A 24308-nucleotide genomic window follows, 5' to 3' on the forward strand; every position below is an offset into this window, starting at 1 on the left:
TACGATGCGGGAGAGGCAAATTTACAAAAAGCAAAGTCATGGTTCATCATGAAATACGCTCCCTCTAGTGGAAGATAAGAGTTATCGCATCTGTATTCCCCTCCGTTTTATTTACGTGTACAAAGACACATTCGGACAGCTATACAATTTAACATTTTTGATGAACTTCACGCGCATTTTTTTTAAAACGTGGAAGTAATTTAAAGAAGACCAATTAAATCAAAGAAAGAATGCAAACCCTAAGCCCAATCAGTGTTGAGATGTGAACCCTCAAACTCGGAACAATATAAATTATAATAAGCATAAATAATGAATTATAGTAAATTGTCCTGTCCTAAAAGACATCACACTGCAGCAAACATTTTAGAAAAGCACATTTATTCCCTGTGTCTGGCAATATGAAGTATAAAATGTACAATGTAGATTACTTGACAAGCTTTAACTTAAAAGTACAAACTTTTAAATGTCTAATATTACCATCACTAACATTGAAATTAAACAGTCTGTTACAATTGTTTCAGTTTTTCAAAAACACATCTTGCAGTTCATGTACATCACCATTTTGGCTTTCCCTGTTCAAGATTTGGCAACAGCCTTTAAAAGAGTGTTTCTAAGAAAAGTACACAGCTGGTTCATCAGGTCCTTATTCTGACCTTCGACCCAATGCATCTCGACCAATACATCGCTCTCCTCATGCAGTACATTCAAAAGACACTTAAACAAGAAGTGTTCCACTGACCCTGGGCTCCTTGGTTGTTTTGAGGTCTTCTCTGCTATGGCATCATCAGCATTCTTAATGCTGCATGTTTCTGCAGCGGAGCCCCCAGGAAGCATTTCCACATCATCACAGATGACTTTTTCCGAGAGGTCCTGTTCCACTACACCTGGGGTGTTCGTAACCTCGCGTTCAACAAACGGGACGCTGTTGCCAATCGGGTCTACACTTAGCTGCTGATCAGAGGATTCCTGAGTGGAATCCTCCTGCTCCTTTTGGATGACTGATGGTATGGCGGTGGCATTCTGATGTGCTCTTGGCAGCTCTCGCAGCTGGCGCATTTGTTCTCGCCGTTTCTGTCGCCCATGGACCCACGTGTTTTCCACCGCGGTCAGAAGGAGGCGTTTCTCTTGTTCTCTGCACAGAACACGCTTGTGCAGCACCTGCATGCAAAAGAAACAACACAAAATTTTACTGGATTAAAGGATATTCAATGATTGCCTAAAGCACAGACAAGAGTGCAGACCTCTGCCAAGGCTAAAGCATTTATCACTTTTATTCATATTATTACACTGGATTTAGCATTATTTCTGATACAGTTCAACACATTAGTTTAGGTTTACCATTAAGTCTAGAAAGTTAAGTTAAAGTAAACCCCTCAGTAAAAATGAAAATTCACCCGCAGCTCTGTGAGCGCCTTTTCCACCAGAGTTGTGATGGCTTCCAGAGGATTGCGGCCAGTGCACCCCAGGGAACGAGCCTTTACCTGGAGTTCCTTCAGAGCCAGATGTGGAAGTGAGAAAGAAAGAGGCTTCCGTGCTCTGTCCAACTTGCGCTTCTTACTGGGGGGTGACTGATGCAAGTCGGTGGAGAATACAACATAAAGAAGAAAGATTTTTGTTAATTTTTTGTAATTGTTAATCACACAGAAATAGGAGTTTAATATCATTTATAAATCTATTTCATAAGGCAAAATAAACTATTACTTGCACAGTAAAGAAATCATAAGGGTTACAATGTATACTGGAGCAGTTTGATTACAAAAATACCTATTGGAAAAAAAATCTGGTGGTCACCAAATTCCAATAAAAGTTTGTGTTTGATCTCAGATCTTTTACCCTTAAACTGAGTCTTATTGTTCCGAAACCATTCTTTGGCACCCAATACAGATGCAGGGTTCAACAAGCCAAATTCAAGACTTTTTAAGACCATAACGAATAAAATGTAAGACCCATTTCACATCGATGCTGGCAAAAAAAAAAAGTACAAAGATTTGAAGGAAAATTGAGGCCGGAAATTACTTGCAAAGTACTGTATATCAATTTATTCACAGCTCTTTCACATTGCAATACAGAATTCTTAACCTTACTGAAACACCCGAAATTTCTCTGTTGTGAATCAAGACTTGTAAACTTTCTAGCCAATGGCCATTGGCTACTTACCAATGAATGCAAGTACTGTAATTCGGTTCTGTTTAAAGTTTTCCCGGTTGCTATGCTAACCAAGCGGTCAACATGCAACTGCGCGTGCCCAGCAATAGCTAGTGGTGTTCGATAAATTCTGACCGGGCAGCAGAGGTAGTTCTGTTATAGCGTCCCCAAAAATCAAATCATTTAAAAGCAAGACTGAAGTTTAAGCGTTTTCTAAATAAAAGTCAATCGATTTTTAAGAAGTTTCGCAGTCGTATTTAAGACCTTTTATGAGAATTTTAGACATTTGAAGGCCTTAAATTCAAATGATAGTATTTAAGTATTAATAGACTTTTATTCATTTACTTTTTAAGACCCCGCGGATACCCAAAGATTTCAATACTCGGCTGCAGTAATGCCGATGCTGTACCGGTAACGAGGTGGGGAGAGAAAAGATTTTTTTTTAAATTCACAGGTTACTAGTTCTATTTTTGGGCACCAGATACAGATTACTGGCTGTGCAGTATCAGCGGTTTGATAAAAATATAAAAAATAGATTTTTTTCCCCTGACGGTATTCCATATGACTCTATATTTTTTGCATCAAACTTCGGTAATGAATCAATTAAAAAAAACTTCAAATTGATAATCCTTTTTCCACAGCAAGCATGAATAAAATATCGATCGCATAGAGTTCATAGATAGTTTACCCAACTCTACTCTGAAATGCCGGGCAAGAGGAGAAATAGCATCAGCAGTTTGTTAGTAGTCGCCATACCGATGGCAGCATTTTGGTGCCGTATTGAGGCCCCTTCCAGAAATGGTACAACACTAATAATGAGCTCAGCAAATGAATTTAAGGAGACCTTTTAGAACTACCACATTTGCCAGGAGTGTCAGTTGATGTATTCCAAATCATACACGTGTTCTATATTAATGATAAAGAACAATATTTTTTCCAAGCATAATGCATTAAGACTGCGTGGACTTTATGACGGACACAAGAGGGAGCTCCAAGCACATGCTCTTCATTGTACCAGCAGTGACTTGTAACTTGGATTGCCCTTTGAAGTCAAACTGTAATGGCGTAGAGGTCATTACCCAACCGTATCTCGGGACAACAGGAGTTGTACTGCAACGCTTCCTTGCACTCCCACATGCCAGGGACTATGTGTTCAATGTCACTCACAACAGCTCTCCAGGCTGGCGGAGGGAGGGAGTAGAAGGAGGCGAGAGTCTGCAGTGACAGGGCAGACAGTATGGCCGACTGACCTACAAAGACCAGCAGTGAAGGAGTGGGCTGTGACCTTCACAGGCTGCTGGTGTTTTGAGAGTCCAGTTTGCGCACGTCTATATCCTTTATTTTATTTTATTTCATTTTGAGTGACACTGCATGTAATCGTCAACTCTTAACGTCATTGAACTGTAGTATCTTTATCCAGAGCACAGCCATTTCCAGAATTGAACTACTATAATTTCTCATGTAGAAACGTGTCTGAGGTGCTAGGGTCCGGCACTCTTAGCAATTACAATAATAGACATTGTTAAATATGAAGCTAGTGTAATGAACAGTGCCAAATAATGCACACATATGAATTTGATGTAATCTGATTGTTCAGAAGTGGGGTGGGGCACCTCATGGCTGCTTCTTCTGTATTTGGCTAGGAGAGTACCATTAAATGTAATTTGCGCTTAATTTTTAGTAATTGATGTTGCCTGAAGACAATTATGAGATAGTCGCATGTTCAATCAGGGGTTTCATGATACACTTTCCCTCATCTGTCATCTCAATAAAGCCCATTTCCACTTGATAGTCTGATAGCTATTTCACAACAGTACCCGCACAACAAGTCTTGACAATTTCACATGAACACTATCACACAAACGTACTTGGATTCACAATCACATAAAAGCAATCTAACAAGATTGCCAACCTCCTTGCCATGGATGGGGCAGAATGGATTTGTAATTAATCCCAAATTTCCCATTTAATTTATGATATCCTACTTTTAAATTCATTCATTCATTTTCCAGGCCGCTTTTCCTTACGAGATTTAACATTTCTGTTTTCCAGGTATACAGTACTTAATTATGTGTGGCCATGGAGCAAAGGAAGACATTGGGCATTCTGGGAAATCAGTCACTCCACTTTTAAGGATGACTAAAAACGAAAACAAATAACTGATAATGTCTTCTCAGTCAGTTACAAAGAAACTTTAATAGTCTTACTTTACTTCTACAAAAGCCAACATGAAAGTTGTATTTTTGTCAATGAGTTCCATTGTGCTAGTTACTGTATGTTATGTGCACAGCCATGATAACTAGTACCAACAAGGTATAAGTGTTTCATGTTTATAAAATTCTTCATTGTCACAGGTGTTCTCCCAAAAATGCATTTCCAGACCATTTGAGGTATCCACAAAAACTTGGAAAATCAAAAGATGTGTTCTATCCATACTGGGATTTTCTTTTTTATATTAATGTTATCGTGTAGATGAAAGCGCTCACCCCCAAAATCTACAGAGAAACTCTTATTGACAATGAATGGCGTGTCAAGATTGACAACTAGTTGCCGTTGCTTATTCCAAGCATTAATGAATCAACAGGCATCTTTCTAATCTCAATTTGTTGACACATTTACAATTTTAACATTGGTGCCCCCCCCCCCCCAAAAAAAAAACACAATGGAATTATAGTTTCTGTGTCTGTGGAAAAAAGGAGAGGAAAATTGGGGGTGGGGGGGTGGGGGGGTTAATAGAGTGTATAATTTCTCTTTTGAGGGTAGCAGGGGGAAAAAAAAAACTAAATAGCAAGAATCTCCAGGAAAACTAACTCCAGAATTATTTGAACAACTTGCTGCCACACAATGTCCTCTTTTTCCTATCAAAATTGATGATTTCATACAGTCGTGCGAAAAGATTTGGATACTGATGACAATTTTGAAGATTTTCCTTTATAAATCATGGATTGTATGGATAAGCAATTTCAGTTAACTATATTTTATATCAGAAAAACTAAAATATTTATTAATATTTGAGAAGTGAAAAAGAAGTTTATAGGAGTTAAAGGGGAAGTTCAGAATTTTTTACATTGAGCTTAATCTTCAAGTTAGCAGGTTTTAATAAGTCGGTGGAGTTGATTTCAACAAATTCTGTGTATTTAGTAAGTTATTTATTAGTTTCAGGGCTCCGGAGCGCCTAAGCTTGCGCGATTCAATGAGCCCGTCCTAGCATGCCAATAAAAAAAAAAACACGTGCGCGCATGAAAATCAACAATGACCCATGCAATCAATAGTGTTGGCTATGTTTTCAGGATGAAGTTATTAAAACTTACCACTGCTTGTCAATAACTGCAGTTTGAACAGCAACATTTGTAATCCAGTAGCTCTGTAAGTATCAGGCTGCAGAGTGGAGTGACATTTTTTCCACCGGAGTGTTTATGTCGTAGCCAGCAGCAATCATCCAAAGTTTGTATTGTTCCTTGTTCTTCATATGGAATTTGTGGAAACTCTCATTTGCTTATTTCTTCTGTTTCCACAGCCTCTAACATGTTTCATTATGTTGCCGTTCTTCAGTCAAGACTCTGTAGACGGATGCTGCATTCGAGGAAGGTGGGAAATCAGTTTTCCAACCTCCGACCAGGATAAATATCATTGGAATGCCACTCGAACTGGGGGGCGCTAGTCGCAAAGTCAGAAAAAAAACAGTACCCCGACTTCACGAGTTCCTTCAATCAGACGTCAGTCGATAAATGCGCTGCCCGTCGAAAAGCAGACCACCAATAGTAAAACTAAAGAAGGCAGTTTACAGTGTGGTCTATTTACCTTAGCAGTCGTTTTTCCTCCACTATTTGACCGCTTACGAGAAGCCATGTTTGCTGAGGGTTAACATGTCTTTTGATGGCCAAAATAAAAAACACTTGGAACGCTTTAAGGTCGCAACTGGTACCATCCGAGGGGGATAAGTCCTACTTCCCAACTTCCTCGAATGCAGCATGAGCACAAGTGGCCGAAGCACTCCTCTCTATTGTAGTCGTAATAAACATATAAAAAAAAAAAAAAAAAGTCCCACAGAAATAAATGCATTACGGCGTTTGGTGTGACATAGTTTTGGCCGCATGAGTATTTCGAACAACGATCTGCATTTTGAATTAAGATCTGTTAGTATCGTTTTTTTTTTTTATTGGCATGCTAGGAAGGTGCCATTGACTCGCGCAAGCTTAGGCACTCCGGAGCCCTAAAATTAATGAATAACTGACAAACTGCACGGAATTTGAAATAGTATAATAGTTTAAATCAACTCCACCGACTAATTTAACCCCCGCTAATTCGAAGATTAAGCCTAATGTAAAAAATTCTGAACTTCCACTTTAAGGAAATTGTGCAATAATTATTAAGTCAAAAGAAGCCGCGTGCATTAATTTGAGGATACCTTGTTGTTTCTTGATTTAAATATCTTTCGAACTAGTTATTGCTTATTGGAACACAGATTTTGCCAGGTAAACTAGGCTATTTAAGGTGGCCATTTGTAAGTGATCTACACAAACGGAGACGTATAAAAGCAAATCTTAAAAATTAGGGTGCCCTAACGTTTTCATACCACTGTATATATGATTATTTTCTCTCAGAAAAACCTATTTTCATTTTGAAATTTGCCCAGTGGTATAAGGATGAAGTAGGTCACAGTTGCATGCGTGCCACATATGTTTAAGACCGCATATAACATTAATGAGCCTGCCTCATGCACATGCACGAGAGCCTGACATCCATAGGAAGACATGCACCTGAGCAGAATTAGTCAACCATGCATGGGTTTCTGTACATGCAGAATCCTCTGTAAGTCAATATCAGAGCAACAATATAGATGCAAGAGGGTCACAGGAATAAATGTAGGCCGATTATTCTGCTCAACTGATCTTAACTAGAAAGGCTAAAATAGTCTAGTCCAACAACACCGCTCATGCATCTGCTGAGTAGTCACTTCCAGTTATCTTTCTAGCACACAGACATCAATATTTTTCCTGATGACGGACACTGACACAGTTTATTGTTGTGTTTTCTCCAACACTCTCACTGTCCAGACAAAAGACAGTGAGGGCGCACATTTCCTGCCCTAGCAACTGTTGCCAGGCTACTGCCAAACTAAAACCACATAAAGCTCTCCCTGGAGGAGGAATAAGAGCGTGTGATGGAAGAATGAAAGATGCAGTTAAGGAGGGGGGCTGGTCTGAGGAGGTGCATTATTGAGTAGATGGATTTTGGCTGTTGGAAACGCCAATGAGCAGGCAAAGACAAGCCCGAGCAATAAAATGGCCCACCCGAGGCCAGCAAAGACTTACCGGAACTGTGACATCATTATAGAAGCTCCAGGCCAGCGCCCATCGCATGGTCCGGCCCTGGCAGAACTCTGTGTGCGTCACTTTGGGTACCTGGAAACGAGATCCAAAACCAAACCAAAACAAAATTTATCACAAAGCAGTCAACAAACACCTTTTTTCTGGTTGTGAATGATTTTTACGAGAAAACATCTTCCATTCATTTTTCACAGACACACACACTTATCCTTGTTAGGGTTTAGTGTGAGCTGAAGCAGATCCCATTTCTTCAGGATGCATGCAGAACGCCTCCCAGGTGAGGTGTTTCAGGCACGTCTCACTCAGGATGTTACGAGATCTGAATCTCATAGCTAAATATGATCACGGGATTACGCTCACGTTACGATAACTATTATGATATCGTAGGAAGCTAGTTATAGTGCAGGAAAGTTGAAAATACAGGATAAAATAAAGGAAAAACCGAACACCTCATTTTCTCGCTGGCTGAGTCTTTTTTGAGATACTTTTGTAGTTTCTGTGAAAACGCACTTTTTGTGAGAATAAAACTCAGTCATAAGTAGGGTTGGGCAGCAAAGCACTCTATCAATTTGTACTGGTTCCCAAGTAGAATAAAAAACATTTTTGTGCCTGACCTTTTTTTTTTTTTTAATCCGCCTGTTACGCAAACATCAGTGGCCTTATTCACGGGCTACAGATATACACATAAATACCTATTTATTTAGTTATCTATCAATATCATATATCACGTTACTTGTTTTCGTAATTTTACTTTATTTACTCCAATACTGCCGTATCCTGATGTTGTGAATATTTTCGTCAACCCTACGTCACCACAGAGAAGAGGCTCCGGATCCCACTGTAAGAGTTGGCTGAGGTGACTGGGAGAGGGAAGTTGGGTTTCCCTACATAACTGCTGCCTCTCCGACCTGACCTCAGATTCATGGAATATTATTCATGATAGTTTATAATTCTCATGAAATATAAAAACTTAGTGCGAGACAAATTGAGCAGACACGCCCTCATTTGATGTCAGTAGATTACCACTTGACAAGATGTGTTAAACAGCTGTGCATGATCGCATTCAATGTATCAAGAGTCTCAGAAGAAGAGTTTGCTTGACTAAACGTGAACTCTGTTTGATGTGATCGGTCAGCAAACGCTGCGGTCACTGAGCGCTCGATCTCTTCATTGCTGGTGTGAAAAGAGAAGTGTGGAGGTGTCATGTGACAAAGGAACACAAAGTGGGACAACTTGTGCGAATACCACACTTAGCAGCATGACAGAACTGCTTAGAGTGACATTTCCACCCCGTGATACTATTCAGTTCCACTCAATGTGCCACTATTGGGAATGGTAAACACTCCAGACTTCCTGTATGAAGCTCACATATTCTGCCTGTGCAGGAGTGGTACTTCAGTTTCCTAATGCATTCCAAAGGGGATGCAAGCTAGGTTAACCGACGACGAAAATTTTCCGTAGCTAATTAATTATATGTTATACGTATGGATACGCTAAAAGAAAACTGTTATTAAACAACTGACATGTAAACTATGCCCCCTTTTTTCTTCATCCCTTCTTAAATTTAGATGATCCCCTCAGGATTCTTGCCCAAACTGCACTCTTGTTGATGAGCAGCCACAGCGAGCTCAATTCTCAGAAGGGTGCAGGTGCAGCCAACCAAAGGACCCAAAGTCTTGCTCATTCAAGCACGTGAGACTAGTGAGTGGCACGGGACTATTGGCCTGATCCAGTCAGGAGTCATGAGCTGGGCTATTAGTTCCAACTAATGACACTCATGGCTGTTAAGCAGCACAGGACCTTGTGAGGTAGTCATGCACTTCTAACAGAAATCAGCACATTCATGGCGCGCTTGTGATAATGCTCGCTTGGCCTGTTAGGAACAGTGAATCCATTTTAATTATCACCTCCCCTGGCAGACACTTTTATTGTCAAGAGTAGGAGGAGTCATGACAATTGTCTACACACCTCTCTCTCACTTTTTTTTTAAACAACATGTGTATGGTGATTGACCTAGAATGCCTGTGAATACTTGACCGAAATATGTCCACAAGTACAGTACATATACAGATGTCATGGTGTTTTTCCTCTAATTGGCCACTCACCCCTTGCTTCCTCAGCTCTTCCTTCAGTGGGGCCAAGCTACATTTCTTCCCCAGCATGCAACTGTACCACCTGTAGAAAGGAGCATTTTTTTTCCACGTTAAGAGTGATTGCCTAACAAGCAGAGGAGTTACATACAACACATGAGAAATCTACCAGGGGAATGCTATTTCAGACAAGATTTTCAAAAAACCTTGCCACAATACAGGCTTTGTTAAGTGTTCAAGTACTACAAAAAGCTCATTGATTTTTCATAAGGCCACAACTTGTGACTCCTAGGGGCCTGTTCAAACGATAAAGTTATCCTCATATGTCTTTTTCAACTGATCTTAAACATTCCTTTTTTGTTTTCTGGGCTACACATACATTGTGAGATAGTTAAATCTGAGCACTGACAAAAAGAATCGCAATTTCGAAACTGAAATCAAGCCATGGGCAGTTTCTTTACAGAACTCGGCCCAGAAAATACCAATTATTTTATCTTTATTTGTATACATTTGAAAAGAAATATTGCATTTTGTACAAAATATGTCATAATATTTTTCCAAATATACCGTCAACTATTTAATAATGCTCTTTAAACATTCCACTAAGATAATGTTGTTGATTGTAATTTATAATTCCTTGATGTTACGGCCTCTTTTGCCAACTGAAGTATAGATGCCATGCCTGCTGTGCAGGCGGTGTGTGATGTGTAAATTTAGTCTACTTAGACACATTGTTTCATGAGATGTCATTGTACAGGCAATTTGGGTGACACAGTGTTGGCACCACCCGTTTTTTTTTGTTTTTGTTTTGTTCAAACAACTACTACTTAGGGTTTAATGTTTATTTATTCAAGAGGCTGATAGCCTGATACACAAGATAAATAACTGGGACATGTTGTTAGACTGAGTGGAGGCCAAAGTATTGAGAATTTTAAGACACCTGTTCAGCTTATACCGGTAAGTCAAATGGTAATCAAGTTATGTTCCTAGGAGTCCCAGTGAAACATCAGTAAGCTATGAGTGGACCTGATCTAGTATTCTGCGTAACACCACAAGTCATAATGGCTATTAAATAGGAAGATATGATTGAGCTTAAATAGGATAGGATTTGGTTGTCACGTCAGCATCACATGGTGCGATGGAATATTGAATATATGCCATATTAACTGATGCTAACACAGCAAGAGCTATTTAGGAGCTGCACACTTAAAGTTGCAGCTGCTAAATGATCCTGATCAAATTCATGCCCTGTTTTTCAAGTGCAGACATTTTTATTAGAGATGAACATCTTCATATCAATGACATAATAAATGCAAATCATTATATTCTTTTAAGTGTTCTTTTGCACACATATCTGGAGCAAAGGAAGTTTGCCCTATAATGAAGAGGGAGTGAAAGGAGGGCGGGTGTTGGTGAGTCTCAAGGGACCAATTGGTGAAGCTGGCAGTTGCCATGGACACCTGCTAGCTCTTTTGTCCAGGCATGCTTTTTGGTTTCGGAGTGACAGCCGGTCACGGTTGGGTGGCCCCAAACGCCAATCCTCAGAAAGAAGGATTCATTTATACGCTCTTTTTCACCTGTAATCGTGCATCAACGCGACACAAGAGCAGGGAGGTGTTAACATCAGTCTTTCTGGAACACACACAGGTGTGGCATGTCTAATTTGTTCTAATTGTCACACATGGCAGGCCCCGCTTCCTCCACTGCCCCGTTGACAGCACTGTGACGCGGAGGGAGAGGTTGTTAAAGCGTCACCCACCCAAACACAGATGTTCCCAGTGGGTTCCCAGATACAGAGTAGGGTGATTGTGTGCCAAAATCATTAAAGCGACTGTAAGTGACAGCTCCATCAATATGCGTGCAACCCATTTTTCCATTGCCCCACTTCCCCTCACTGGGAGTGCATTTAAACCTTTTAGAACCTTTCCAAAAAGTCAATTCATCCGCCACTTCAAACATTTTTACCACTCCTAGTCACAATTTGGGTAATTCATACTTTGACACATTTAGTTTTATGCCCCTCCCCCTGAAGGCGAAGCTTTCTTTGTTCCTCACCGCAAGCGTTTCTTGAGCTGGAGGCTGTCATGAATGATCCTCTTAACAAACTCCAGTTCGCCGCCCTCTGCCATGATTTCTGTCACCCCGCCCGTGTTGACCGAGCTGGGAGGAGGCCGCCGTGCGTTCCTTGAATTGACCCCCTGCAGCGAGCAGCAAGACAGACAGAGATTAAGATCAAATCCTATTAAATGTCTGTTACTATCTGTGAAAACAAATCCCACTTCAGACAGCTACCTAGCAAACATTTCGATTCTGTTAAATAGTTGAAAACAAGAGCAGATTCACCTTGGCTTCAAGTTGGTTGGCAAAAAAAGGAGGGTTGCACATGCAGAAGTCGTACACGATCTCTGTCTCTTCTTTCAAAGCATCCATTAGCAGAGTCTTCTGCGGAACTTTTACTACTATAGTACACAAAACAACAATAAATGTTTAACTATGAAAGCTACAAATTCTCCCTCAAATTAAATGCCATTGCTAAACTATGAGGAAATCCTCTGAATTAACTTTCAAGATTTATTTCCTATTGCTCACAATGATTTAAAAAAATAACATCAACCATTTACACTTACATTCACAGTCATGGACAATTTGTTTTCGAGTTACCTTTAACCAAGTCCGACAAATTGTTCTGCTCCACGTTCCTGGTGGCGTAGTCAAAGCATATATCATCCACCTCGGTTGCGAGGAAGAACCAGCCGTTCATTGAGGCTCCCAACAAAGGGTATATACAAGACGCACCAGTGCCTTCAAACAAATAAACAGTCTCAAAGGCGCTATGAATGATCAATGAGGAAATGCTGTCATTTTAATTATAATATTGATTCATAATATAATATGACCGCACCAATGTCAATGCCTCTACGTAGTTGCTTCTGGCCATCAATAAGATCTTCCACCCAGTGTATGTAGTTGAGGCGCAAAGGGACAGTAGGTATGAGTCGCTCCAGAGGGATCTCAATGCTCAAACCAAAGTCCTCCTTTAGAAGAGTGCAGGTCAGAGCTCGTACGGCCTCTGGCTCCTTGAAATTTAGTCTAGAAGGAATGCAACAGAAATGGGTACCACCAGAATTGCATAGAGGAAAACCGATGCAAACAATTGACATGCAAAACTCTTCCACCAATGCTGACTCAATACTTTGATAATTTAATTTATAGATACAAATATTTTTTATGATAATGCTTAAAAAAATAGATCCATATTAAGGAAACTAGAAGTGTGAAAACGCAGCAAGTAAAGTAGTGGGGTACTTTTTTTTTTTTTTTTTGGTTCTGCTGTGTGGCGACACTTAATTAACCCACCAACCCCATGTACACGCTCCTCCTACAACCACACACCTTAGATAAGCAGCTCATTAATTTACAATCCACACTTAAAGACAATGAAATCCACCACAGTTAAACACAATTAACGCCTCCCATTTTTATGGAGGATACCCAGCCCCAAATGTGGCTCGCTGCATGTCAAACCGTTGCAGCTGTCATACGAAAGGATGCGGCTTGCAGACAGAGGGAGTGGGCGGAATGCGAATAATTAAAGCTTTGCTGAATTGTTTTCGCAGCTTGACAGATGTAATTAGACACATCCCGATGCTGGCAGCATCTTGCATTTCAACATGTTTTCATTGGAATACAGGGAAACAACACATGAAAGGGATGCAAATTCCACCTACAAATTTTGACTGAATTGTTATGCCCTCTTTGTACAGCATTTTGCTAAAATGTTATCCCTTGCCTACTACTCCTGACACCTAATATCCCAAAAATGTATAGTTACAAAGCAAATGTGGGGGAGAGAAGAACCACATTAGTGTCAGGTGTGAGAGACAAACATATATGAGATGCCATTTATCTGTGGAGGCTAACATTATATTTTACAAGGAATTTGCTCAAACTGAGCACATATGCCTAATGGTGAAGGTCAACACCTTACTCCATTGACACAAAACGACATATTAACTTGGCAGCCCACTCACAAATTGGATAAGGATGTTGAAAAAATGCTGATGTCAAACTGAAACCCGCCCCCTAAATAACTGATACAAAATATTGTTGTGCAATTTCACAATATTAACAATCAAAAAAGGAGATTCCATCTAAAATTGTGTATGGGGAAAAAAAAATCACCAAAGGACGAGGGTTATTACATTACGTTGCATAGTTTTTCCAAATGTCATACAATATGAAGCGACAACAACAGGACAAAGGGCTAAATTAGCATAGGCATCACAATACACTGATCAACAAAACATGTGTTTACATTGATGCACACTTGTTCTTATGTAATTGGGGTGCTGAATCTGACCTTACTTCTAATTTAGGTAAGAAGTTGTTTCTATTTGAAAATTAAATTTTCTGTTCAATGCAAAATTATTGCAAACTGATATTTGTGACAAAGGGGGTGATGATACCGTACAAGTGCATAGTTGGCACTTAGAAAGTGGCCACAAAGTAACAATGTGTGGCAACATAATACTGTACCTGGTCCGCCATGTTTTAGACAACAGCAGACACAGGAGACCAACAATAAGGATAATGTGACATGTGCTGTACTGCAATGCTGCCAAATGGCTACACTATGTGAAAATCAGTCAACTATGACAACCTAATGTTGCCAACGATTCAGAAAAATGTATATAATTGTACAGAGGGCTGAAAAGTTGAACTGGCATTGGGGTAAGAACATATGAACAATGTTTAAAAATTCATGCACCAGAAAATGGAAGAAAATAAATGTTGGCCAGTGAGGCAAACAACAACTATAGGTAGAGATGTTCCGATCGATTGGCATCCCAATCGGGTCCGATCACGTCATTTTCAAAGTATCAGAATCGGCAAAAAAATATCGGCCATGCCTTTTTTAATACATATATATATATTTTTTTTTTGTTTGTTTGTTTGTTTGTTTTGTTTTGTTTTTTTAAATTAATCATTTTCTAATTGTATTTAACGTTACAGACATAATATTAACATTTTATGTTCGATTATTATGATTATGACTCATCCAGAGTCTTTAGTTTAGGCTTAAGGTAGGGTTATCAAAAATATGCCGATAGCGGCGGCAATTAATTTATTAAAAAATGTGTCACGTTAAAATATTTAACGCAATTAATGTATGCACTGCCCAACTCTCTCACTCATTGACGCACTCAATCTGTAATGACACTGTTTTACCTATATAGAAAGATAAAAGGCAGCGCAAAATGAGTAGAGTGACTTTTGGCAGTCTTTGGAGCCTTTTTTTAATTAGCTAAAGCCTTGCATTCCCTCTCCCTGTGAATATAAATATCATTGAAAGCAATGTGGAGAAGCAAGGTGGCAATTGATCCTTGTCTAAACACCATAAGTTATTTCCCAACGCAGAGAAGATATATCAATTTGTAGCACGACGCACAGTCATAGTTCCACTTCCCATCATGCATTTGGGATGGCCACAGTATCATTTACTGAAAGCTCAACAAATACACTAGATGGCAATATTTAGTCACAATATACAAAGTCACAAGTCGTTCTCTCCGTGGATCCCTCTCACAGAAAGAATGTTAATGTAAATGCCATCTTGATGATTTGTTGTCATAATAAACAAATACAGTACTTATGTACTGTATGTTGAATGTATACAGTATATTTGTCCGAGTTTTATTCATTTTTTTCTTAATGCATTGCCAAAATATATATGATCGGGATAAATTATCGGGAATGATTGGAATTGAATCAGGAGCAAAAAAAAAAAGCAATCGGATCGGGAAATATCGGGATCTGCAGATACTCAAACTAAAACGATCGGATCGGGAGCAAAAAAACATGATCGGAACAACCCTAGCTATAGGCATATATTTAGTTAAACATGGTATTACAGTTTAGCTCAATTTCTCAGAAACACTCATTTTGGGGATCCTGGAAAAGACCATGTAAGATCAGAACCAAAGGAAGCACAAGAAAGGGAAGAACAAAAGAGCTATATGTTTATTTTTCATTGAGTCTAAAATCTCTAAAGTGAATAATAGAATGAGAGAAAAACAAAAAAGGACACAGCTGCACTCTGTCTCTCTCAGATGTTCGTCCCTTCTACCTCAGAGGCCTAATTAGAAAAAGATCAATATTCCGACAGTAGGGCTGCTCAGGCCAGATCTCTATTTTTATCCCCGAGGTGGATACGTGTGCACACCAGATTGTGCACTAAAGATGATGAGCAACGCTGCAAACGGCACATCTCTATGGCAACCCTATCTGGTGAACAAATGATGGGCGAGCACGCAAATCCAGCCACGTTGGAGCAATGGCCGACGCCAGACAGAGCGTGAACGTGCCCGTGCTTTACATCGTCCATGGCACGTGGGCTTACGCGCATATTCTTGCAATGGATGGGAAGCAACAAAGGACAAATGGTACTAGAATCGTATGAGGAAAGAAAAAATGCATTTCTCTGTTCACTCTATTTTCTCTCAAACAGCTGCTCTGCCCATCCCAAAAGACAGGGGATTTATCCCTCCAAGAAAAGAGTGGGTCACATCCATCTCGATGATTACTCTCATCCTTCTACAGTGCTGGCCAAAAGTATTGGCACCCGTGCAATTCTGTCAGATAATGTTCAATTTCTCCCAGAAAATGATTGCCATTACAAATGCTTTGGTAGTAATACCTTCAATTATTTTGCTTGCAATGAAAAAAAAAAACACACAAGAGAATGAAAAAAAAAAAAAAAAAACTCCGAAAATGGGCCAGACAAAAGTATTGGCACCCTCAGCCTAATACTTGGTAGCACAACCTTTAGACAAAATAACTGCAAACAACCGCTTCCGGTATCCATCAATGAGATTCTTACATTGCTCTGCTGGAATTTTAGACCATTCTTCTTTGGCCAACTGCTACTGGTCTCTGAGATTTGAAGGGTGTCTTCTCTAAACTGCCATTTTCAGATCTCTCCACAGGTGTTCTATGAGATTCAGGTCTGGACTTAATCCTGGCCACTTTAGAAGTCTACCGTGCTTTCTCTCAAACCATTTTCTAGTGCTTTTTGAAGTGTGTTTTGGGTCATTATCCTGCGGGAAGACCCAGCTTTCTCACATTGAGCCCTACATTATGCTGCAAAATGTGTTGGTAGTCTTCAGACTTCATAGTGCCATGCACACGGTCAAGCAGTCCAGTGCCAGAGGTAGCAATGCAACCCCAAAACATCAGGGAACCTCCGCTATGTTTGACTGTGGGGACCGTGTTCTTTTCCTTGAAGGCCTCGTTTTTTTCCCTGTAAACTCTGTTGATGCCTTTTCCCAAAAAGCTCTACTTTTGTCTCATCAGACCAGAGAACATTCTTCCAAAACATTTTTGGCTTTCCCAGGTAAGTTTTGGCAAACTTCAGCCTGGCTTTTTTATGTCTCTGGGTCAGAAGTGGGTATGCTACCAGAGAGTCCCTTTTCATTCAGCCGCCGACGGATAGTACAGGTTGACACAGTTGTTCCCTCAGACTGCAGGACAGCTTGAACTTGTTTGGATCTTAGTCGAGGTTCTTTATCCACCATTCGCACAACCTTTCGTTGAAATCTCTTGTCAATTTTTTTCTTCCATCCACATCTAGGGAAGTTAGCCACATTTCCATGGGCTTTACACTTATTGATGACACTGCGCACGGTAGACACAGGAACATTCAGGTCTTTGGAGATGGACTTGTAGCCTTGAGATTGCCCATGCGTCCTCATAATTCTGCTTCTCAAGTCCTCAGACAGTACTTTGGTCTTCTTTGTTTTCTCCATGCTCAATGTAGTACACACAAGGACACTGGACAGAGGTTGAGCCAACTTTAATCCATTTTAACTTGCTGCAAGTGTTATTTGGTTTTTGCCACCACCTGTTATGTGCCACAGTAAAGTAAAAGATGCTGTTAATTACACAAATTAGAGAAGCATCACATGATTTTTTTCAAAGGGTGCCAATACTTTTGTCCGCCCCATTTTTTGAGTTTTGTGTAAAATTATAATTATTTGTTTTCCATTCGCTTTTGTGTTTTTTTTTTTTTCCATTGGAAGCAAAATGAATGAATATATTGCTACCAAAGCATTTGTAATTCCAATCATTTTCTAGAAGAAATTGAGCATTATCTGACATAGCAGCCCAGAAGACTCAATTCAATGGGAATTCCACCCCAAAAATAAACATTTCACTGATGGTTGGCTGGTGATGAAAATCCATATTTTCTGCAGCTGCAACGCAAATCCCCGACATCCCTTTTTTGTCATCGGAAACCACATTTCAAGTCAATAGTCTGGCTGCGATTTGCTCTCATATAATATTTATTGAACAGGTAAACAGATGTGCCTGCTTGCGGAGAATTTGATTGCAGTTTTTTGGTGTCAAACCTGTCGTTTGCGGAACAGAGCCGTCTCGACATTGGTTCCGATCCGGCGAGGGAAGATTGTTTTGGCTGTCAGGCAAGTATTAGACAATTTATATATAGGTCGGAAAACACAGACAAGACTGAAAAAGCTGTTTCTGCTCTTACACCCTTTTCTAAAATAAACTGCTGTATTTTAAGCCAAAATAATTGTTGTTTGATCGAACAATATATCTATATGCTCCAATATCAGATTCATGGCGCATTAAGCCCCCGTACTATTTTTAATTTGTCCGTTTTACCCTGGAAACTCTGGTTTACAGACGTCGCGCAACCGCTTTTGTTTCAACCCAGCCATAAAAAGGTAATTATATTTCTTATTCAAAATGTCAAACATTTTTAGCTTAGAATCATTATTGATGTCTAATGTTTCGTTTAAAAAAAAAAAAAAAAAAAAAAAACGACTTTAAAAAAATTATTCACTCGCATATTTTAAACTTTTAAACAAATTACGTCACAATGGGGAAAAAAATGGTGTCCGTAAATAAGTCACAGATATCTACCTCATAACTATGGCTTAATTTGATTTTTTTTGTTAATGTTGCATTTTCCCCGATGATGATAATCGAATCAAACAAAGAAAAATTGACAGATTTTGACAGATTATATTTCAAGTTTAGAAATGATGCGTGGCTTTACAAATAGATTATCGCAGCACAAAAAGAAATGCAGCCACTGCTGTACTTTCATTTTGTCGTTTTAAACAGTGAGGAGAAGAAGTATTTGCCCCCCTTGTGATTTTGCAAGTCCACCCACTTAGAAAATAGGTAGAGGTCTAAAATTTCAATCACTGATTTTCCACTCACAGAAACAATCTAAAATCAAATCCAGAAATCACATTGCATGATTTTTAAATAATTTATTTGTAATTTACTGGGGGTTCATATGTATTTGGACCCCTGAGAATCAACAATCATTATGACACTCAAAGAGTTGTCAGTCTACCTTTGGAAAAGTCCACCTTTACCCCATGAGTAACCACCAACCCACCACCCGTTTGAGCTCAATATTGTCACCTGTGCACCCCACAGTCAGTCAAAATCCAACTGCTACCATGGGCAGGACCAGAGAACGTTCGAAAGACACCAGAAAAAACATTGTTGAGCTCCACAAAGTTGGAAAAGGCTATGGGACCGTTGGAAAGCAGCTTGGTGAGAAAAATCAACAGTTGCAGCATTCATTCATTCATTTTCCATGCCTCGTGACTGATAATCAACCTCGGACTGGGGCTCCATGTAGAATCTCTCCTCGTTGGGCATTACTCATGATGAAAAAGTGAGGGCTCAGCCTAGAACTACACGGCAGGAGCTGCTCAATGACCTGAATAGAGCTGGATGCACAGTTTTAAAGGCTACTGTCAGTAGAATACTACGGTACAGTGGGTTAAAATCATACATTGCTCTGAGGGTTTCCCTATTGAAGCCAGTACACGTGATGGCCCGTCTGAAGTCTGTCAGAGACCATCTGAATGATGCTTCGGGATCATGGTAGAAGGTCAGGTGATCAGATGAGACAGAAGTAGAACTTTTTGGTGCAATTTTTACTCGTATGTGGAGGAAAAAGAAATTAGTACAATCCAGAGAACACCATCCCCACTGTGAAGTATGGGGGTGGAAACCTCATGCTTTTCAGCAAAGGGGACAGGACGACTGTACTGTATAAAACAGAGGATGAATGGTGAAATATATCGTGAGATTTTGAGCCACAACCTCCTTTCCTCAGTCAGAGACTTGAAGATGAGTCGTGGTTGGATCTTCCAACATGACAATGATCCAAAGCACACAGCAAAGCTGACCAAGGAATGCCTGCATAAGGTTCAAGATTCTGGAGTGGCCTAGCCAGTCTCCAGACCTCAATCCAATAGAAAATCTTTGGATAGAGCTGAAACTTCGTGTTTGTCAACGACAACCCTGAAATCTGACAGATCTAGAGAAGATTTGTGTGGAAGAATGGGTCAAAAACCCTGTTTCCAAATATGAAAACCTGGTGAAGAACTAGAGAAAGTGTCTGACCTCTGTAATTGCAAATAATTAACCAAATATTAGCACTTATTTTCTCAGGGGTACAAATACCTATGTGAACCCCAGTAAATTACAAATAAATTATTGTATTACTGTTTTATTATTATTTATTTGGTTTATTATTTAATTATTGTAATTATTGTATACAATAAATTATTGTACAATAAATTGTTGAATTATTGATAAATTATTGACAATCGCGCAATCACTTCCTTACAAATTTGAGTCATTAACTCCACTGTAGACCGAGGCCCTTCAGTAGTCCTAATGTAGGTTTAGGAGAATGTGTGTTGATGGAGAAAGCTTGTTTAGCCTTCAAATAGCTTAAACCTAGTGGATGTGACCATCACATGAGGTGTTGTATACAACTAATAATTGATAAAACAAAAAGATCAATTTCAAACTACAAGTTTTCTCTTTTACTGTAGGTCAGATGCTCACAAAGTCACGGGCATCAGGCATTCCTTGCACAGAGGAAACATTGCCACGCTGGAGTATCCTTCCTACTCACTTAACCTGTCTTATTGTGACTTTATCAGCATTCCCAAACTAAAAACAGTCATCAAGGTACCGGTTTTGAAAAGAAAACTGCACTGACAAGAGCTGCATAGGATACTGGAAGAATTAACCTAGGAGCACATGAAGGATTAGAAAGAATATGTATGAGGATTCACTAGAGTTTTATTTTATGTTTCGGAGGCAAATCTAAATTAATTGCTTTCAAAATAACATTTCACTATTATGAGCAATGCAACAAATTACCTTTTTTATATCAATATAATGAACACATTCACTCTTGTTGGGATCTGTGTGCGTGTTATTTGTCACATCTTTCTATATACCATTAGCTCGTTAACATTTTAACCAGTCAAGTGACAGGTTTCAATAATTTATTTAGCTTGTGTGATTCTAGTAGGGTTGTCAAAAGTATCAAAGTATTGACATTGACATGTTGTATCCGGATACGAGATTTGATTGCAAAATTATCGATTTTCAGTTACCGTAATTTCCCAAATATAAGGCGCACCCGTGTATGATGCGCACCCCAAATTTATTTGTAAAATCTAGGGAAAATTATTGTACCCGTTTATAACGCGCACCCTAACTTTAGCACCGATAAATAGAAGAATACAAGAAAACAGAGCTCGTGTACAGATACAGAAATGTCATTCTACTGACTGGTGAAACACAGCACAAGCATAGCATATTGGTAGTTCAAAACATTACCATAAACTGACAATATTTACGGTAATAATATGATTTGACAACTTCTCCAACATACCAGAATCTAGGAGAAAACAAAACAGATGTGACTTTTCTTTTAAAGGCTGCTGTAAAACTTGCTCATTTCATCACGATGAATAAATGTTTCTTCCATGGATTGATACGGTAAAATGAAAGTGAGAACGTAAGTCGGAAATCCGAGAGCGCTCATCGCTGTCGACACGACAGTAACAATAGGAACTATTGTTATTTGGGTTTGAGTTTCCAGAGGGACAGATATAGTTGACGGACACACACAGGAAGTCTGTGCTGTTACGTTTGTTATGGTCCGAGTTGCGGAGCTGCAATAAACATTGACTCAAATGAGTTCAAGAAACTAAAACCCTTTTGTGCTTTATGAAGAGTGAAAAAAGCAGAATTTAACACAGACGATATCATTCAGCCGATCAGTGTGAAGTATTACCGAAACAAAATGGTGACGTCACGTACCGTAATGGTCGGCAACGGATCGCCGCATACGTTTCTTCAACACAACGTGGCCGTGTCAATAAAAAAAATTGGTTTATATATATATATATATATATATACAGGGGTGCACATATGTTTTTTGCCCAGGTTCTCAGAGGAGGACCTGGAGATGTGACTTGGTCCTCATTGAGCTTGAGAGTCGACCCGCCTGATGCGATAAAATTATGACAAGCTTTACTTAGAGCCAATTAACTTTAATTAATTACATTAACAATTAATGCTTGATTAACATCAACTGGCACAACAAAATTGCCAGTACTTTAAAGTGAAATGTAAAGAAATAAACATAAAAGCACCAATTCAAAATAAAGGGCACTATGCGGCTCCCACATTAACTCCAAGCCTTTGTAAAAGCGGGATGTCCTCCTCATAAGACCTTATTGAACGTGCATGTTTAGCTTTGTGAAATGCAAACAAAAACACGTTTGCCAGTGCATGGCGCTGTTTTCATTACCTTTATTCCGCCACTTGTCCATAGGGCAAGCAGGGTCCTGTCTGACATCTATAGCTTGCTTAATTGCCACATGCTCTCTGTTTTTTTCGTGCTTTTCAAAGTTTGGATGGCTGAAATTCTTTGACCCTACATAAAATGCGCTGCTCTTATCAGCGACATTGGGATTCTCACGGCACATTTTGTACCGCATTTCCGTGCGAGCATCATTTACTTCTAGCCATGGTACCTCCTGCAGCCACTTTTCAGCAAAAGTCCTTTTTTTCCCGGTCGCTCCGGTGACGTCTCTGTCGTCTGTCTGTCTTTTGACGGGGGTGGAGGAACACGGAAATAATTACTCAGTGGGGCCTGCCTCTTCGACATTTTGAGAAGTTATTTTCTCGTGTCCGCCGCAAATACAGTGGTCAGCCATCGGTACGCAAAAGCGTATGGAAGCCGTTGAGGGCCAGCGCGTTTGTCTACGTCTAGTGTGCATGCACGCATGCTGACAACTTATGTGCACCCCTGCATATATATATATTTCTGTCTCCATCCATGTACCCATTTATAATGCGCACCATGATTTTACAAGTTGATTTTGGGGGGGAAAGTGCGCGTTATATTTGGGAAATTACGGTAATTGTTTTTGTGCGACCGCAGATCACCAGAGATTTGCTGTCATGGGGAAAATTTGAATTTTGGACAATTCCTAATTGTAATGGAGGATGTTTTTAGATTTTCCCTGTTAACTCATCGGCTGCCATTGATGGCGATAGATGTCCAATCCATTTTGGCCAGTCAAAACGTCTTATCGCCGTCAATGGCACTAAAGGATGAGCATTCACAGCCAGGATATGACCCAAAATCAACAGGAAATGACCTGCAGAGTATTTTAATTTAGTTTCTATAGGGCCCATCCCACTATAAATCATGGATTGTCTAAAAGACAAACCCATTTCAACTCGTAGCAGACGAATAATTGGCCACTAAATGAGTGGACGTCAGTCATTGTCAATGGCACAAAGAGGTGATTAAAAAAGTAATATTAAATCTTTTTTTTTTTTATTTTTTTTTTTTAATTTATGTAGTATTGAAAATGGTATCCAGTATCAAGTTTGTTTCTTTTTGAGTATCGATATTGAGTTGAAAATGTGAGTATTGTGACAACAGTAGATTCTAGGATGTCAAAAGTAGGGTTCAAACTGTTTGCATTGCTAATATACTTTATTAATAGCTTGATGAAAAACGTCAGCGACCTTTAACTGGCATACAATACTTTGTACTTACACTGCTCGTCCATTGAGGTTGGTGTGCACATGTTCTTTGAATTCAGGGTACTTGGAGGCCAGATAAGCAAAGTCAGGCGGTTTGTCTTTGTAGCGGTTTCTGGGATGCATGGACTTGTTTAGAGACATGAAAACAGCCCTGTGGATGTATGATTGATAAACACAAAAAGGTGAGGAGGAGTTCGTTGAAATTTGCATTCTTTCTGTTATAAATCCACGGATTTTGTGAACATATTTTTGCCAGCTTTGGCAAACTGCTACACACACTGTATATCAGTATGAATATCTGATACCTTCGCGCATCATTCATGAAAAACTAAGCAAGTCAGTAGCTCGTACAAATAGAACACAATTTTGTCCACTTACCTTAACTCTTACGGACAAGTTAAATCAGGCGCTACGTTGTCCACACGTTCTACAGTTCGACTCTTGCGCTTCCTGGTTGTGTGACGTCACTACTCTGCGCCGCCACTGACGCTTGAGGATAGGGGACGAAGTTAACGAACGTAATTATCGGAGCCGCCTTATTTATTGCATCTGTTCATTTTGTTACCGATTCACCCGGTTATTTAATATTTTTTTTAATGCATCATGCTCGTTCACAACTTTATGTGCAATACCCATATTGAACGTTCCCAATTTTTACCCATAACGTAACGTTTCAAGTTATATAATCAACGTATTTTATGTCTAAGCGCCATATTTTATTTTATTTTTTTTTTAAGAATACGTGTGTGCAGTGAAATATCTATCCAAATTTAAAAACTTAAAAGTAATGAACACATTTGCACAAATATGCAGATTTCTTTTT

General features: G+C 39.5%; 1 protein-coding gene across 1 annotated transcript; it reads right to left on the reverse strand.

Annotated features, from left to right (window-relative positions):
* Positions 1–368: 368 nt before the first annotated feature.
* On the reverse strand, positions 369–24009 carry mettl16 (methyltransferase 16, N6-methyladenosine). Its single transcript, XM_057838214.1, has 10 exons — positions 23864–24009; positions 23499–23636; positions 12468–12655; positions 12227–12367; positions 11909–12024; positions 11621–11763; positions 9581–9650; positions 7461–7550; positions 1395–1568; positions 369–1158 (listed from the first exon to the last, which is right to left on the reverse strand). Exons 2-10 carry the CDS (start codon positions 23624–23626, stop codon positions 577–579), a joined length of 1632 nt encoding a protein of 543 aa, XP_057694197.1. The 5' UTR covers positions 23627–23636; positions 23864–24009; the 3' UTR covers positions 369–576.
* Positions 24010–24308: the final 299 nt, after the last annotated feature.

Source organism: Corythoichthys intestinalis, chromosome 6 (assembly GCF_030265065.1).
Source record: "Corythoichthys intestinalis isolate RoL2023-P3 chromosome 6, ASM3026506v1, whole genome shotgun sequence".
In the NCBI taxonomy this organism is placed as follows: Eukaryota; Metazoa; Chordata; class Actinopteri; order Syngnathiformes; family Syngnathidae; genus Corythoichthys; species Corythoichthys intestinalis.